This window comes from Sarcophilus harrisii, chromosome 3 (assembly GCF_902635505.1).
Source record: "Sarcophilus harrisii chromosome 3, mSarHar1.11, whole genome shotgun sequence".
NCBI lineage: Eukaryota > Metazoa > Chordata > Mammalia > Dasyuromorphia > Dasyuridae > Sarcophilus > Sarcophilus harrisii.
The window spans coordinates 363,768,643-363,787,405 of record NC_045428.1 but is presented as its reverse complement, the minus strand read 5'-3'; the positions used below and the strand labels follow the sequence as shown (position 1 = coordinate 363,787,405).

At 40.4% G+C, this 18,763-nt stretch overlaps 1 protein-coding gene across 1 annotated transcript; it reads left to right on the top strand.

The window, feature by feature from the left end:
- Nucleotides 1–4,301: 4,301 nt before the first annotated feature.
- On the top strand, nt 4,302–9,057 carry BSX (brain specific homeobox). The gene is made up of 3 exons (XM_003764122.2): nt 4,302–4,563; nt 6,755–6,951; nt 8,323–9,057. The coding sequence occupies exons 1-3, from the start codon at nt 4,302–4,304 to the stop codon at nt 8,563–8,565; spliced, it is 702 nt and encodes a 233-aa protein (XP_003764170.1). The 3' UTR covers nt 8,566–9,057.
- The last annotated feature ends 9,706 nt before the right edge of the window (nt 9,058–18,763 follow it).

Below are 18,763 nucleotides of genomic sequence, written 5' to 3'. Positions count from 1 at the left end.
GATAAGATGCTTCACCGGATTATCACAAAAAAATCAAATAAGATAATGTCTGTATAATTTTTTTGTTAACCTCAAAGCTTTATATAAATAATTATTTGAACAGAAACAGTGACAGAGTTCAGATGTTGGTATTATTTTTCCTATTATCTGTGAGGCCATCTCAACCATTAGATAGGGAGGCTTCAGCCCTGTGAGCTATTCTCTGGCTTTACAGATTTGCTGTGAAGCTCAAATGCCAAATGGATGAGAAAGTGCCCTCAAAGTCATTAGAGCTGAGCTGGGTTGCTTCAGGGCTGTTGTTGATTGCCCTTCACTCAGGAAGAGGACCAAGGCCACCATTAGGGTGCTGTCTTGACTTGCACATGAATCTGATTTAAGTGAGACTATGCAAAGAGGGAACAGGGTTAAACAGAGCTGTGCTAGCATGGGTACAGCCCAGACCCTGGAACCTAGAATGAAGCCATCACATGACTGGAAAACCACAGAGGAGATTAACTATTGAACTTTCAATACTGCTTATGATGAAAAAAATTTCATTGAATTCACACAATCTTGTAAAGCATTTTAGGATAATATTTCTTAACTCCATTTAAAAGTCAAGAAAACAAAATCTCAGAGAGATTTGATAGCTTGTTCTTGGTACCCAACTTGGGCAAGATTTCAGATTTGTACCCAAATTTGACTTTCACTCCTCAAAGGCTTCTCCCTTTCTCGTGCTCCTGCATAGAGAAACTCTTTTATCGAAAGTGTTGAGTTCCACACATGTAAAGATGTCTCTGAGAGGTGTGCCCAGATGTGGGGGATGGCCTGTAACCCACTTCCAGAATCCCAGTCTGGGTCACCAGTCTCTAGTCAGTGTTCTTCACTCCTTGTTCTCAACCTCTGCTTCTTCCCAGCTTTCTGCTCTTTTCTCTCTATATTCCAGGATCCAGAGCAGGACAAGCTAGAAAGAGTTGGCAACTCCCAGTGTTCACCTAGTCCTCTCAACCTCTGCTTCACATTACCCACACCCCATGGAAGGAAGAACAGAAGGGAAGCAAATGTTCTTTTCCACAAGGACTGGACCTCTCTTCTTTTTGTGTGTCTCTGATCGAGTCAAACCAATTAATTTTACAAGAAAGCTCCTCTGAGTTTCTTCTGGTTTCCTAGGCTAGGGAAGGGGATTTGGGCCAGGCAACAACAGCATAATTTCTCTTCTACCCTCCCCTTCACCTCTCCTCCCCCCACTAGGGATCTCCAGATTTCTAATTTTGGACATACAAATTGAGGATAAATCATTGACTCTGAAAGAAGAGTGCCAAACATAGTATTGAGAACTTTCAGGATTGAATAAGGTCCTAAAAGTTCCTTAACTCTCCACTCCCATTTCCACACCTGCTTTTTCTTTTTCCTACCCTAAGAGATAATATGGCTAAAGTGGATGTGAGGGCAGAATGTATGTTGCACAGAATCACTGCAACTACTTGCCAGTTAGTCAGCCAGTCAACAACATTTATTAAGCATTTGCTATGAACCAAGGAGACTACTAGCCGTAAAATGATTAGAAGTTTCAGATTTCCTCACATTTATGAAGAAAAACCTCTTAATAATTAGAGGTATCCAGCCAGGGCTGGGATGACCATTTATTAAGTGTTATAAATGGGATTTTTGGTCAGGTAAGAGTTGGTCTAGATGACTTGTATGGTCCCTTCCAATGTGGAACTTAACCTGGGATTTTGACTCAAATTGTAAAACTGCATGCCATTATATTCGATATGCCCTAGAATGTTGTGAGGTGAATACTTTGAAAACTTTGAAGAATTGTGAAATGTGAGGTCCCCAACATGCTTTTTTCACAAAAACTCTGAGAGGTAGATTCCCATTTTATAGATGAAAGCAGAAAGCTTGAATTACTTACCTAAGATCAACTATCTATTAAGTGGTAAAGCCAGAATTCCAACACCAGTCTTCTTATCGTGTCCAGTACTGTTTACAACGAGCCTTCATACAAATGCTTCCCACAGATCTACTTACCTGGCTTTTTATAACTGGTTAGTTATAACTGCCCCTCTTTTCCCCTTGAAAGAGCCATTAATATCTAGAACATTAGCTTTTCCAATTAGGCATCAGGAGTAATACTTGGTCCCAGGCACAGGCTTGAACATCTGGCATGAACAGGCATCTGGCTAGACCAGACTTGGGGATTGGATTCAGTATACGTGTATATGTACTCGGTGGGCAGTTTAGGGTATGCCCATAGCTCTTGTCAGGAGACCCTCAGTTACTTGAAGAGAGTAGATAGAGATATTCCATTAAGCTAGTGGCTAAGAATATATATTAATTTTTGTGCTCTCAACACCTCCTACAATCAGTAGGCACATAGTAGGTACTTAATCAAAACAGAATCAAATATAATGACGAGTCCACTGATGGTAGTCCTTTGTTCAAAGAACAGCAGGTTAAAGCAGCTTCGGCTGCGTAAGAGTTTCCTCCCATTTTAACCTATTAGCATATCAAAGCTCACAGTAGGGAAAAGTTCTTACAGCTAATAAGAAGGAAGGATACAGTTACACCCCTGGACTGCACTGCACTGTGTCTCTGGCTTCCCTGTTCCCTGCAGATGTTTGGACACTAGAGAGTGTCTATCGACCACACCGAAAACATAATGCCTCTATGCATTACTCCCTTCCACAGCTGCGAGTCCTTGAGTTCGCCAAGTCTAATATTTGAGACTTTAAAAAATCACTTTATGAACTCCAGGACAACACGTTCCCGCTTTCATTAAGACTCTTACTTGCCAGAATCTAGTCCTTTCAAGCATTCCCTCCTCCCTTCCCCCTCTCCATCTATTTACCATTTACCAGCTCATCCGTATGGAATACGAGGCTCCCACTTCCTGGAGAACTGTAGTTTGAGGTCTAATTGATTCTGGTAATTAATTTGTTCTACCTGCTAGATCAGATGGAAATCCTACCCGTGCGCCCAAGGATTAGCACTTGGCTTTCTAACACCTCCTCTAATTATCTAATAGCATGGGTTGTGAGGACTCAGTCTCTATTAAAACACTTTTACTATTAGCAGTAGTGATTGGAATTGTGATGACGACTAGATTTCAACAAATTAGAGCTTAAAAATCGGGAGATGGAAGAGAAGTGGCTTCTTTTAATTTCCCTGAGTTTAACATCAATAATTAGAGCAATTTTCGGAGATGCGAGCCGAAATTACCCCTGCTGTGCTGTAGACTATCACCTTAATTTTAGCAGATCGACTCTAGGGAAATAAATGGGACAGATTAGAAAAAGATAAACATAAAAGACAAAAGATTACAAGAGGACAAGGGAGGAAATGAAAGGCGAGTGGGTGGAAAAGGAAGAAGAGGAAAGAACCTTGATAGGATACGATTTGGGGCCTGAGTGGGAAGTGAAGGGGCTAGATAGTGGAAATAACACAGAGATTAAATGTGGCAGGGGAAGCGTTGGAAATGAGAGTAGAACGGAAATGGATGGGGCCAGGAAGTAGGGCTGGGAGGATTCACACGGCATAGATTATCCTGATAATTTAGTTTTCAAATACCCCCACACAATTCTTACCAGATAATTGAGATAAATAAAGTATTAACATTATCATTATAATTATTTACCTTACAGATCCAGCTAATCGTTCAGCCCTCCTTTTCAACTGATGAAGTTCCGTTCTCCTTATATTACCCCTTTTCCCCTTTGCTATCATCCCCACAGGTGATTTAAGCCTGGGCTAAAGTGCCTGGAGGAAATCACCCTTTCATTACTATTGCCATTGTCCCTGAGAGTATATCCCGACTTTTTTAAGGCTTCATTTAAAAATTATTTCAAAAGAGAAGAGCCAGGGGTTTAGGGCAGAGACTGAAGTATACAAAACCTCGCAAAACACTATTTGGGCTTCCTTCTTTGTACACGAGTCAGAAAGGGGAGACTTTCAGCACTTGGGACAGCGCCCCACCCGGTCCAGCCAGCCTACCTTCAATTGCTAGGATTGCTCCGGCTACAAGCCTCCCCCCTCCTTTTCCAGCTTCCCCTCCCCACCGAGGATTGCAGCTTCGCTATTGGCTCTTCTCTTCTCCCCTCTGCAAGCAGCCAACTCTCCAGCCACAGAGACTCAGCCCACCTTGGAGTTCTCTCCTAGCCTCTCTAGCGTTGGGGGTTGCCCAGGCCATAGGAGAGAGAAGAGGGAAATTGAGCACTGAGAGGGTAGCTCCCCACGACCCCCCGGATAACTAGACGCTGTCTATCCCCACTCCTTCCCCGCCCTCACCCTATCCCGGTTTTACCCCACTTTCTTTCAAAATGAACCTCAACTTCACCTCCCCTCTCCATCCCGTGTCTTCCCAGAGGCCCACATCCTTTTTTATTGAGGATATCTTGCTGCACAAGCCCAAGCCGCTGCGGGAGGTAGCTCCTGACCACTTCGCCAGTTCCCTGGCCTCCCGCGTCCCACTGTTAGACTATGGTTACCCCCTCATGCCCACGCCGACCCTTCTGGCTCCTCACCCGCATCATCCGCTCCACAAAGGCGACCACCACCACCCTTATTTCCTAACTACCTCGGGTAAGTGGCAGGTACTTATGGGGACACGCGAAGGGAGGGAGAAGGGCAAGGAGGGTAAAAAAAAAGAGAGGGAAAAGATCGTTCTCTCTCCTACTTTCTTGGGCGATTAGCCTGGGAGGGGAAATCTCGGGGTTCATGCTCCTCGTTCCCTTGGTAGCATCTCTCCCGAAGTAAAAACGGAAGTCGGCTGGATGTATTGGGTCGATGAGTGAGGGGCACACCTGAAGAATCTAAAATTAGAGATATACCTAATGTTCTTTACAAGTCGTTATTTAGGAGTCTCAAGGCTCAAAGAACCGTGGTCATAATGCACCAGGAGGCTATTAAGTATTATTAACACTGGCCCTTTGAGGATGATAGCGGTGGTTCGATTCCTCCCCCTTCCCCCCCCAAAAAAGACTTTGTTGTATCTTCTTGTTTTTCCGTGGAGCCTACAAGATTTCACGGTGCCAGGGGTTCGGGAATCCAGAAGCAGATGCCTTTGAATCATTGTCTGTCTCTGATTACCCTTTCCGTTATCCTATGGGACTTTTGCAGTAGAGGATGAGGCTCCTGAGGATTGGATGCCCGATCCAGTCCTTGCCAATTGAGCCTGGGCTTAAAAAAAATTCAGAAGCTTTTGAAGACTGGCAGATTGGCCCCGAGGCCGATTCCGAAAACGGCTGGAGAAGAGAAAGGTAGAGGGATACATTTCCCCCTTCAGCCCTATCCAAATGTTGCTCCATCTCATTTACAGTCACAGGATGGGCACACTGCCTTCCTCTCAGTTCCACGCATCTTCTGAACTTGGGGGTCCAAAGTTATTTCAGCCCTAAGCATCGCTGGCAAGGAATCATTGTCAGGTCTGTGCCCAGATGGAAAAAAGGCAAGGGAAATAAAAGGGGTCAGGTAAGCATAAGGCACATAATTCTCAATTAAGGAGAAATCCTTTCAGAAATCCTTTCCCCAACTCTACTGAATCCCACTCTGGATATTTTCTAGAGCCGAATAGCTAATGCTAACTCCAGAACTCTGCCTGAGAGCCTGAGGGAAATGGGTGATAGAAATGGTGAAAGGGATTGGGAATGGGAAGCAAAAATGAGAAGTTTCGAAGTAAGTACACCAGAGACAGGGACTAGGACTGGGACCAAAGCTGGAATGGACTTACTTTCCGAAAATGCAGTTGACGCTTGGACGCAGGAGTTTTGACTTATTTCCACAGGAAATCGAAACATTTGGAATCGAATTCGCAAGACTAGCGTTGACACTGTCTCCAAACAAACCCGATTTTCTTCCCAGTCTTAACCAAGGTCACAATTTCTGTTCCATCACCCACCTTCCCGAAGAATAGATCTAAATTCTCCACCGCCGGCCCCGGCCTTGTTTTATTTTTCTGGGGGAAAAATAGTGTTTCTTAAAGACGGACGGATGATTTGGCTAAGGAAGTCAGGACAGGAAGCTGAGCTAGCCTCTGGCCGAGATCCAGAGAACGGTTCAGGTGTACCAGTTCTATCACTCTGTCCTCTGGCGGCCCTGAAATAAACCCGGGAACTAACGTACCAGGCGGGAAAGGTCTAGTGTTGTTCGGTCAAGAACTGGTCTGGACAATAAGTACTTTTTACTTTGATTTTGTTTCCCTTCTCCCCTCTCCATTTTAAGGTGAGAAAGATGGGCAGCTTCCTCAAGATGAAGGCCGCTAGATTAGGAAAAAGGTGAACGAGGAAAGATGTTATTGATCCTACCTTGATTTCCTCAAAGGATTAGATTTGGGGGAGTCCCCGAGGGAAGTTGCTTTTAAGGGGAAAACGGGGCTGAAGTAACTGACGGATCAGGACCTTCAGAGAAAGAACAGGGAGGCTATGGAATACCAGAAAAGAGATCTTCCCCATCTCTCTCGAATTTTCCTTTGAAGTCTCCATAAATACAGGATTCTTTGGACGTCTAAGGAGCTGTTTTCGTTTTCTACTACTGCTTCTGCTACTTTATATAGAGTTCATTCAAAAGATGTTCAAGACTTTTTTACGCTGGCATCTTGTCCTTTCTACCCTAGGGTTTCTGGGGCTTCACTCCCCAAATGAAAACCGAGGCTTAGGAGAGGAGACATAGGTACAGGGTCTGCCGTCGCGGGGCTGTGGGCAGGTTCTGGGGCTGGGGTTGCTTCTCAGTGACTGGGACTTCTCTCCCACATCCGATCTCCTTCCCTCCTCGCCAGGAGTACCCGTCTCTGCGTTGTTCCCGCATCCCCCTCACACCGATCTTCCGGGGAAGCACTGTCGCCGCCGTAAAGCTCGCACCGTCTTCTCCGACTCTCAGCTCTCGGGCCTTGAGAAGAGGTTCGAGATCCAACGATATTTGTCCACCCCAGAGCGGGTAGAATTGGCCACTGCGCTCAGCCTGTCCGAGACTCAGGTAGGGAAGGAAGCAGCGGAGCGTTAACTTCTCGTTCCTCCACTCTAAGCCACTCTGATAACTCTTTGCCCTTCCCGACTCAGAATAATAGCTCGCCTTAAGCTTTACAAAGTACTTCTCTCCCCAAAACCTTGTGAAGCAGTCACTTAAGCTATGATTCCCATTTTGCAGTTGAGGAAGAGGGAACTCGGAAACGATAAGTAGCATGCCCAAAGTTGTAACCAAGTTGTCTGCCTCCCAGCAAGTTCTATCTTTTCTATCTATACCTGCCTTTCACAAAGCTTTCTCTGCAAGGGAACGACTTAATAGTCTATGGTACCACCAAAAGTCAATTAGGAATCTCTGTTCTACACCTAATCCAGTCCAAACAGTGACTTGCCCAAGGTCACAAGTAGCTAGAAGAGCTGGAAATGGAACCCACTGCTGACAATACTACATCGCTGACTTAATAAATGTGCTTTCCACCCATCTTATTCCTGACTTCAATTTTCTATCAATTTTCTCCTGGGTACAGAATTTCTTACTAACTCCCCAGAGGAAATGTCTTTGAGGAATTCAGCAATAATAAATGAGCTCTGGCTTGGGATAATTATAGAACCTGAGTTGGAATACAGACGCTGTCTGTCCCCTGATTTCTCATGTTTCTTTGTAAAAATGAGAATAATAACACTTGCACTAATACTATCACATTTATGGTGAGAATCAAGATGTGTAAGTCTCCTTGGAAACTAAGGTTTCATATGAGTTACTTGCAAAGGAAATTGAGAATTCCGTTTATTCTTCTGTAAAATGAAAGATATGGACTAGCTGTCCAATGTCGCTTTTGGCTCATATATGTAGTGCTTTGAGAGCCTTCGGCATGCTCATCTCCAGTCTCAGTTTTATACATTTCTTGACTTCTTCTGGCACATTTTCTTCCTTGGCCCTCTCTCTAAAGCTGTGCTTTGGGACTCGTCATTTGGAAACTGAATCTGCTCTGTCTCAGCCTCTGCGGTTGAGGGCAGTGGCTCAGTGAATATTGAACTTTTTTATTTCTTAACAAATCTCCATTCTGCACCAAACGTAAATCAGGAAGTCTTGGGGAAGGTCCGGAATTTATCAGTCGCTAATGATTATTAGCACTAATCATCATCACCACCACCACCATCATTATTTTAGAGTTGTTAATCTTAATAGTCACGATATTTTATTCCTTATTATTCATCATTTCTAGTCTGATTTTTAGAATTTTTGCTCAGTAACTAAACCGAGTCTAAGTTATCACATACTTAGCGAAATGTGTACTTGGCTGTTTCGAATTTTAGATATTTGTAACCGTGATTACCTATCGGAATGAGTAACTACGGGTTTTATTTCTTTCACTCGGGGAAGGTGAAGACGTGGTTCCAGAATCGGAGGATGAAGCACAAAAAACAGCTGCGGAAAAGCCAGGACGAGCCTAAGGCACCCGGCGGCCAGGAGAGCCCCCAGCGCAGCCCACACACCTCCGAGGCGGTGCCGGTTGAGCCCCGGGGTGGGCTGCCGGTAGCCGGCCCCTTCGTTCTCACTGAGCCAGAGGACGAAGTGGACATCGGGGACGAGGGGGAGCTGGGACCCGGGCCGCATCTACTCTGAGCTATTGCGTCCGAGGGCAAACGGTAAAGACAGGGACCGGGGAAGGGAAGCCAACCCTCTGGGTGTCTCTTTTGAAGAAAGGACACAGACTCCTGGGTTTGGTGGAGACTAAGAGACCGATTAGGGATAGGGCTGCCTTTTTCCTGCTATTTTGAACTACAAACAACCCTCTCTTCTACAACTACAGTTCCCATCGACCCTTCAGAGAGCGAGTTTGGCCCCTAGTCCTAGACAAGATTTCAGGGTTTCCTTCCCCACAGATCTCCTGGTCTCCGCACCTATTCCCGGCCAATGTTCTCCTTCACCGGCTAGTTCCAGTTAAGGGCGGAGGAAAGGACTAAGGGTATGTTGACACTACAACCGCCCCCGTGGGGATCAAAAGAGGCCTGTCCAGAAGATACTCGAAACTGGTTGGGGAGAGGGCTTCTTTCTAGCCTGAGTCTCAGAACCCTTCTCAGTCCTGCCTCCTTTGCTCAGGTATGGCTGTTCCGTCTCCAGCAACCTCGGCCCTTTCTTCCTAGATTCAATTGGAAAGAAGTGAATCGGGGTTAAGAAAAAGCAGCGGGCAACTCTTGCTAGAGCTACCCTCTCCAGGATCAGAGATCAAAGATCAAGAATCTACAGCCTCCAGACTGGCTCCCGGCTTGGGGCCTCTCGCTACATCCCTTGAAAAAGGCGGAGGGGATTTTTTTTTCTAGTTTCTGGGTACTACTGTTCTCCAGCCTAACGTCTTTTCTGTGGAGTTATTACTCCGGCCAATAGCTCGAACACAACCACAACTACTTTGCCACCTTATCCCGATCCGCCCTGAGCAGGACAGCTAGTCAAACTCAAATCCCCAACTGTCGAATAGCCATTGGGAGAGAAAAAGAGAGTACTTGAAGCGTTTCGGCTTCAGACTCCGATTAGCTCTCTTTGAAAGGCGGGACGGACACATTCTCCCTGGGTCATTTATTATTATTATTATTATTATTATTAAAGGAGAGATCTCTGTATATTGAAATCCTTCCTCCGGTTGCAACGTCGCCTTTTAATTCATGTCTTTAGGATTAGAGAATTGTGTTTGAGGGCAGAAGGGAACTCATTTCCTCTCTTCGGATTTGCACTTCTTCGGGGAATAGTGGAGTGCGGTTGGCAGAGAATCACTGTCTATTTGTGTCTCCTCTCTCCTGCCGGGTACGGAGCTCGCTCGAACGTCGCCTTTTCTCTCGTGAGGTTTTCAGTCTGTTTAGGAAAATAAAGGGCTCAGCGGGATCGCTGGGAACCAGCGACAGGCTCCTGGAGTCGTTTGTTACCGAGACCTACTAAAATGTCCCATCCGCGCATCTCCGCGCTTCTCCCCCACCCGTAGCCCACACTGCCTCTTCTTTAGGCAGCTTCCCGCACCCAGTCTAGGATAAATGTAACTTCTCGGGGCTCTCTCCACCCCAGTGGTAAGGTCCATTTCCCTTAATTGCGAATTTTTAACCGTTGCATATATAGATACGAGATACCGCCTCATGAGAAAGAAACCAATCATTTTTAGCCTTCCAGATCTAAAAGTGACAGTGGATTCTTTAGCATTAGAAACTTCGTTTTTTTTTTTTTTCTTAAAGAATAACAATTTATAAAGAATTGTTTTTTTTTAATATGTGTGTGTATATATTATCTATACATATTATAGATATCAAAGTGTCACCCTCAGTCTTCTTCTAACGTCTATCTCCTTAAATTGGAATTATGAGCCAGAGCTCTTAGGGGCAGGGTATGCGAACAATATGACTCATTTGGAAAAGGAAGACTTATTTTGAATAGAGTTTGCAGTTTCAAACCGCTTTGATCTAGTTTTCTTCTCTATCAATCAAGCATTTAACTGCCTACTACATGCCAAGCTCTGTAAGAAGTGCTGGGGGTTGCAAAGAGGAATGATACAGTGCCTATCTTCAAAAGACTTTTATCTTGTAATCCTCGAGATTATTTACACGGAGGAAACTGAGGCTTTTAGTGCATTTGGATCATAGCTCTAGGAACTAAGGAATCTTAGAGGCTATCTAACTGAACCACCTCGTTTTACAAATGAGTAAGAAAGCCCAGAAAGGTTACATTACTTATCTAAGACTACACATTGTAAGTGAGGCTTACTATTGCTATTAGTCTTTCAATTATACGGTGATGCTTCCCAATAACACTGAGATGGCTCCTTGCCTTCATTATTAGATGATTGTTTCACCTCTGTAATTTGCTTTATTTCTAGGTGGGACCATTGAAGTTGTACATCAAAATCCCCCTTCTCATTCATCTCATCCCTAGATATTAAGACTGTTAATTTCAAGGCAGGATTTAAAGTGCTGGGGTGTGAACAATAACATAGGACAAAAGACTTTACTCTGGAAGATTTAATACAATCAGAGAATGAGAGCTTTTCTGAGATCCTTGGAGGGAAAGTAGATAATACCCATAGGATGATAACTGTGGCTGCAGGAAAGACATCTTAAGGGCTCCAGAAAATACAGCAACTAAATGTGATTTGGGAAAAGATTGTGAAGTGAGTGGAAATGCTGTGCAATGGAGAAAACAAGTAGCATGACTTTGTTTAGGTCCTTGAATCACACAGAGAATACAGACATCCAAATATGGAGACAATTTTCTCTTTCTTCTGCCCTTGTTATTTTTAGCAAGGTTCCAGAGTTGTAGCTAAGTGTAGCAAGCTTAGCTGTATCTTTACTTTGTCCTTGGAAATGAAAATAAATGGAAGATACTCCCAGTGAATGTCTAGCTCTGGCTAATTGGTGGCATAGAAAATTTAAAAACCACCACAACAAAAACAAACAAATAAAAATTTAAAATCTGTGATTTACTAATATTCCATATAGGAAAAGTCCTAATGTCACTTAACTCCAAAAATTCCATTACTGACATCCCTTTTTGATTAAATTATAAGAAATGTGCACAGCATGGCAATGATTCTACCAAGTATATAGTAGGCTGGCTATGGCATTCTTTGGCTTCTTTGAATCCAATTTTCCAGTCTGATAGTACTACTAAAAGTAGTGGCAAGTCATAGCACAAGCAGAAATATGTAGCAGATTTTTCCTGTTTACATGTGGGTAGAGGTGGGCAGAGGGAAAAAAGTCACTTTCTATTTAATTCAGAAATCCCTTGCTTTTGAGTGTCTTTGAAGGTTGGTTAATTAGAGCTTCCAGAAGCTGAAAAGGATGAATTTTATTTGAACTCCTGAAGAAAAAACTATTTCAACTCTATTTTTTTGTTATGAAGATTTATTTAGTGTGTTACTTCATATTTTACAGCAATGGACAGATACTTATCTCTGGCACTGAAAAAGGCATATATTGTTAAAAAAACCCTGAGCAAACCAATCTGGATAGACTTGAATGCACCACATAAATGCTTTGATCTGTATTTATTTTTATTATCAGCCTTTTCATTCATGAGTCTTTGCCCTTTTTGGATTTTTATGTCAGAACAGATTCTCAGAGCATTCACATTACTGTTCATTCATTCAACAAATGTTAATTAAGTGCATAATATCTGCAATAGCTATGCTAAAGTCTGGAGGAGTCTTAAAATGTGCTTTCTGCCCTCAAAAAAAAAAAAACATTATGAAGTCATAAGATATATGTCCAGAAAGGACTTTATTCTTATTTTTATGATTTCTATGAGATTTCTATGAGTAAGAGAAATCATGTACATTTGGAAGAATTAATAATTTTTTTAATTATTAAAGCTTTTTATTTACAAAGCATATGCATGGGTAATTTTCCCAACATTGACCCTTGCATAACCTTTTGTTGCAAACATGTTAAATATGTTGAAATACATGTTAGATCCAACATCTGTATACATATTTATACAGTTATCTTATTGCACAAGAAAAATCAGATCAAGAAGGAAGAAAAAGAAAAACCGAGGAAAAAAACAAATAATAACAGAGAGAGTGAGAATGCTATGTTGTGTTCCACACTGTTCCCATGGTTCTCTCTCTGGGTGTAGATGGTTCTCTTCATCACTGCATACATTCAACTGGTTTGAATCATCTCAAATGTTGAAGAGAGCCACGTCCATCAGAATTGATCATCATATAGTCTTGTTGTTGCCGTGTATAATGATCTCCTGGTTCTGCTCATTAGTGAAAATAATTTTTGAATTGAGCTTTGAAGATTAGGTAGAATATCAACAAAGAGAGGGCAAGAGGTTATTTTAGTCATCTAGAACACATGAGCAAAGGCAAAGAGATGGAAATGTGTTGGAAGTGATTGGTGATGGAATGTTTTCTAAAATGACTTAGATACCATAAGTTATTATATACTTAAGTTTTAACTGAATTATGTAAATGATGTTAAGAGATAATAGGAGTTGTTGTAAGCAAGGGGACCCACATGACAAAAGGCACAGAAATATGTATGAATAAATTATGTTTTAGGACAGTGATAGATCCATCTGCCTGGGGCAGAGAACTCATATTAGAAACTGGGAAATTGTGTTAGTGAACTGCATGGTAAGAATGTTGTATTTGTAATGAAGGGACCTAGTTTGAATTCCAATTCGGACCAATTGTGTGATCTTGTGAAAATCACTTCAACTTCTTTTTCCTCAGCAATAAAATGAGGGATTTGAACTAGATTATAGCAAAGGTTTTGTCCAGTTATAAATCCATTCTTCATTGTGTCATGCTGGGTCAAATAATTGTTCAGGTCAGTCCAACTTTTGTAGAAGAGCATAACTATGTACTAGTACATCATCTTAGGAAATAGAGAACAAACTGATTTGGAGCTAGAAAAATATATTCAAATTCTGACTACTGTGTGACCGTGATTAGGTTACTTTACCTTTATCTCATCTTACTTATCTACATAATGATATCTATATAATTAATGTAATACCAACAACAGCTACCCCAGGATTTTAATGAAGAAAATAGTTTGTGAGTCATAAAATGTTACACACATTTCAGTTATTATTATTGTTAATGCGATGTGATAGGATGATACAGAAAAAGTTGTCTAAAATCAGAAAGCATCAGTGTCCAAACTGGGAATGGGATCTGGTTGATTAGGCTGTGGGTTTTATAGTGATTAGACAAGTCTGCAACAGGGTAGTTCATTATAAGCCAAGTCAGGTTTGGGGAATTGGATTGCACATGCAAGCCAACAAGTTATTTATTAAGCATTTACAATGTGCCAGGCACCATGCTAAGTGCTGAAAACACTCTGGATTACTGAATATTAGGTTCAGTTCAGAGGAATGCTAATAGACTAAAATGTGCTCACAGGTTAGTGACTAGTGAGGGGGACTGAAAACTATGGAATAGGAGGAATAGAAAAGAAAAGGACTAGGAAAGAACTTAATCTAGAAAGCCCAAGATCATCCACTACATCCCTGGCCATCACCAGTTTTCTTGACTTTTGTCTTGCCTATGAACTTCAATGACTTTGGGGGCCAGTGACTTGATGACTTAGTACAACTCTGCCTCACTTAAATCTAATTCATAGTAAGTCAAAACATCCCCTTATTGATGTCATTGGTCCTTTTCCAGAATGAAGGATGTACAGCAACAGCAGCAACAAGAGAATTGGATAGGGTTAGCATGGGGAAGTGAAAATTTAAGGGGCCCATGATACTTGTCCTTACGGGTGGGCCAGGTGTGCTCAGAACTGCACTCATGTGCCATTGCTATACCTAGGATCTGGAGCCTGCAGGGGTCAGGGGAGTCTCTGCCTCCCTACATCTCCGATTTTTTTGGATAGTTAATTTTGGTGTACTCATTCAATAATATGTGGCCTGGAACTCTGATTGTTAAGTCAAAAAAGGGCAAAACAGTAAACATTATAAGTTTTAAAGGATGCACCTCTAGTCACCAATCCTTAAACTCTATCACTGGCATTTTATAGCAAAGTGCAGGATAAGGAGAGAAAGATCCAGTTGGAAATATACTTTTTTAAACTGAGGAGGTCAGGCTGAAAAGATTATTTTATATTTTAAGAGAAAGGGAAGAATTTTATTTTTTAAATAATATCTTTTTATTTTCAAATATATGCAAAGATACTTTTCAACATTTACCTTCACAAAACCTTGTGTTCCACTTTTTTTCCTCTCTTCACCCCACCTTTCTCCATGACAGCAAGTAATCCAATATATGTTAAATATGTGCAATCCTACTATTCATATTTCCATAATTATCATGCTGCACAAAAAAAAGAGATCAAAAAGGGAAAAAATGAGAAAGAAAACAAAAGCAAGCAACAACAAAAAAGGTGAAACTAGTATGTTGTGATCCATATTCAGTCCCAACGATCCTCTTTCTAAATGCAGATGGCTCTCTCCATCACAACTCTGTTGGAATTGGCCTGAATCAAATCATTGTTGAAAAGAGCCACGTCCATCAGGATGAATTTTATTAAAAAGAGCTCTTTACAAAGTTTATATCTTTAAAGGTTAGTTGTAAATTGGCAAAATCTTTAAAAATTTCAGTTCATTTACTTTGGTGAATTAAATTATATCCTTTATGATTAAGTATTCAATAAATATTAACCTTAAAAAAAAGATTCCTTAGGTCCACATCCTAATGAAATGTGCTGCACACTCCTATAACATTGTCCAAAAATATCTGAAAGGCTGCCATATAGAGGAAGAATGAAATTTCTTCTGCATAGCAGAAGACAGAATTACAACTATGGAAGCTACAGGCTAGGCAGACTTCAGGACAATATATTGAAGAATGTTCTAACAATTAAGAGTTATCAAAAATGTTACAGGCTTCTTGAAGTACCCCAGAAATGCTTTGTCATTGGAATTGTTTTTAGTAGAAAGTGAATAGTCACTCACTAAGAATGGTTTTAAGGGAATTCCTGCACTGAGTAGGAAACTCTCAGCTTCCAAAGTCCCATGGGCTCTTTAAAAGAATAAGGCCATTTAACTCACAAAGCAAAATATTTTAGGCCACAGAATTTAATAAACATAGCCATTAATAACTAAGAAAAGTGATAGAAGATAGGGAGAGGGAGAAGCTTGGATTGTTTAGTATTCATCAAAGAAATCGAAAAAACTTTATTCTAGATATTGTGAACATACACACACACACACACACACACACACACACACACACACACACACACCTCCATCACAATGTCAGAGGAACAATTCCATGAATTGTTATCAAGCATAGGAAGGCCTTAATTGTTAGACTCTAATCTAATCTAATCTCCTGAATAACCCAAGAAAATGATTTTATTTAGGATTCTGAGAGAAAGAGCTATAGAGTTTCTGAGCCAAAAGATGACATAGAGCATCTATATAATCTATATAACATAAAATAATTATTTTAGAGATGAAGAAACTAAATCTGAGGGAAATCAAGTGACTTGTTTGTTTTTTTTCCCATATTATTTTATTTTTTCCAATTCCATGTAAAGATAGTTTTAAACATTCACTTTCTTTTTTTTTTTTTTTAATAGCCTTTTATTTACAGGATTTATACATGGGTAACTTTACAGCATTAACAATTGCCAAACCTCTTGTTCCAATTTTTCACCTCTTACCTCCCCCCACCCCCTCCCCTAGATGGCAGGATGACCAGTAGAAAACATTCACTTTCATAAGATTTTGAGTTTCATATTTTTTCCTGTTAAAAGCATTTATACATTTGTCATGTTGTAAAAAAAAAAATCAGAACAAAAGGGAAAAACTGGAAGAAAGAAAAAAACAATAACAAAAAGTGAATATAATATGCTTTGATCTGCATTCAGAGTTCATAGTTCTTTCTCTGGATGGGGATAGCATTTTCCATCATGGATCTTTTGAAATTGTCTTTTATAATTGCATTACTGAGAAGAATTAAGTCTGTCAAAGCTGATCATTCCATAACATTGTTATTACTATGTACAATATTCTCCAGGTTTTGCTCCCTTCACTCAGTACTTATAACTCTTTCCAGGTTTTTCTGAAATCTGACTGTTCATTATTTCTTATTGCACAATAATATTCCATTATATTCATATACCAAATCTTGTTCAGCCATTATTCAACTGATGAACATCCCGTCAATTTCCAATTCTTTGCAATCACAAAAAGAGCTGCTATAAATATTTTTCCCTTTTTCTTTGATTTCTGGATACAGATCTAGTAGTGGTATTGTTGGATCAAAGTGTGTGCAGTTTTATAGCCATTTGGGCATAGTTCCAAATTGTTTTCCAGAATGGTTAGACCAGTTATCAGCTCTACCAACAATGCATTAGTATTCCAAATTTCCCATGTCTTCTTCAATGTTTATCATTTTATCATGTTAGCCAATCTGTTAGATGTGAGGTAGTATATTAGCTCAATTGACTTATTTAGAATCAAAAAGTTAGTTAAGGGAATTCCCAAATGATTCCCCTTTGGGAGTCTCAGTGGTCACTTAGAAAGTCTGTTCAGTTAAATTCATGTATTTATACTTTTTTTGAGATTTCATGCAGATCATTCTTCTAAAAAATTCTAATCTCCTTTAAAAATGTTTAAATCTTTAATTTAGATATTTGGGCATCTAAATGGTACAACATATAGAAGGTCAGACCTGGAATCAAGGAGATCTGAGTTCAGTTCTACCTTAGATGCTCATTAGCTATGTGACCCTAGTTAAGTCATTAATCCTGTTTGACTCAGTTTCCTCATCTGTAAAGTGATCTGAGAAAGAAGTGGCAAACCACTCCAGTATTTTTGCCAAGAAAACGCAAAATGGGATAACAATAAAGTCAAACATGAACAATAACTAACAACAAAACCAGTTTGTTTATTTCAGAGATTACAATAATTCTAGGTTCTACTATTATTTTATTTTTTTTAATAGCTTTTTATTTACATGTTATATGTATGGGTAACTTTACAGCATTAACAATTGCCAAACCTCTTGTTCCAATTTTTCACCTCTTACCCCCCACTCTCTCCCCCAGATGGCAGGATGACCAGTAGATGTTAAATAAATTAAAATATAAATTAGATACACAATAATATACATGACCAAACTGTTATTTTGCTGTACAAAAAGAATCGGACTCTAAAATATTGTACAATTAGCCTGTGAAGGAAATCAAAAATGCAAGCAGGCAAAAATGTAGGGATTCAGAATTCTATGTAATAGTTCTTAGTCATCTCCCAGAGTTCTTTCACTGGGTGTAGCTGGTTCAGTTCATTACTGCTCCATTGGAAATGATTTGGTTGATCTCGTTGCTGAGGATGGCCTGGTCCATCAGAACTGGTCATCATATAGTATTGTTGTTGAAGTATATAATGATCTCCTGGTCCTGCTCATTTCACTCAGCATCAGTTCGTGTAAGTCTCTCCAGGCCTTTCTGAAATCATCCTGTTGGTCATTTCTTACAGAACAATAATATTCCATAATATTCATATACCACAATTTATTCAGCCATTCTCCAACTGATGGGCATCCACTCAGTTTCCAGTTTCTGGCCACTACAAAGAGGGCTGCCACAAACATTTGTGCACATACAAGTCCCTTTCCCTCCTTTAAGATCTCTTTGAGATATAAGCCCAGTAGTAACACTGCTAGATCAAAGGGTATGCACAGTTTGATAACTTTTTGAGCATTTCTACTATTATTTTAAAGTACTGGTTTGCATTAATTGAATTTGGTTTGGAGTACAGATACCTGGATTCAAAAATAAGACTACTGAACAAGTCACTTAGGTTTCCATGTTTGAGTGCCTATGAAGTAGAGAGAATAATGTCTAACATTCTCATTCCAGGATCAAAAATATTGTGAAGACATATGAGATGAAAGAAATAAAATTACTGTGAATTCCTTGAAGAAATGTTGCTAGAGAAAAGTTGGCTTAAATTATAAGTGTTAGATTATAATTTACTGCCTACTAAGTACTATTGAAGTGAATCACATATTAAAAAGATCGGATATTTAGGGGTTGATAACATCCCTGAAACAAATCTCCATTCAGTCAAAATTGTTATGACATGGTTAGCTCACAGGATTACTTATATCTACTTATACTGGCATTAAAAAGTGGTTCCAATATACTCTCTCATTCAAAATATATCCAAGGAACTTTATTTTTGTAATTTGATTCTTGATTATCCACTTTGTTCTTGTGTACCAAAGCTAGCACAATTGTACTGTGAACTACAACTTGAGGTGTTCTGTCTAACCCACTGTGAGGACCAAGAAATCACATGAGGTGTCAGTGGAGTAACC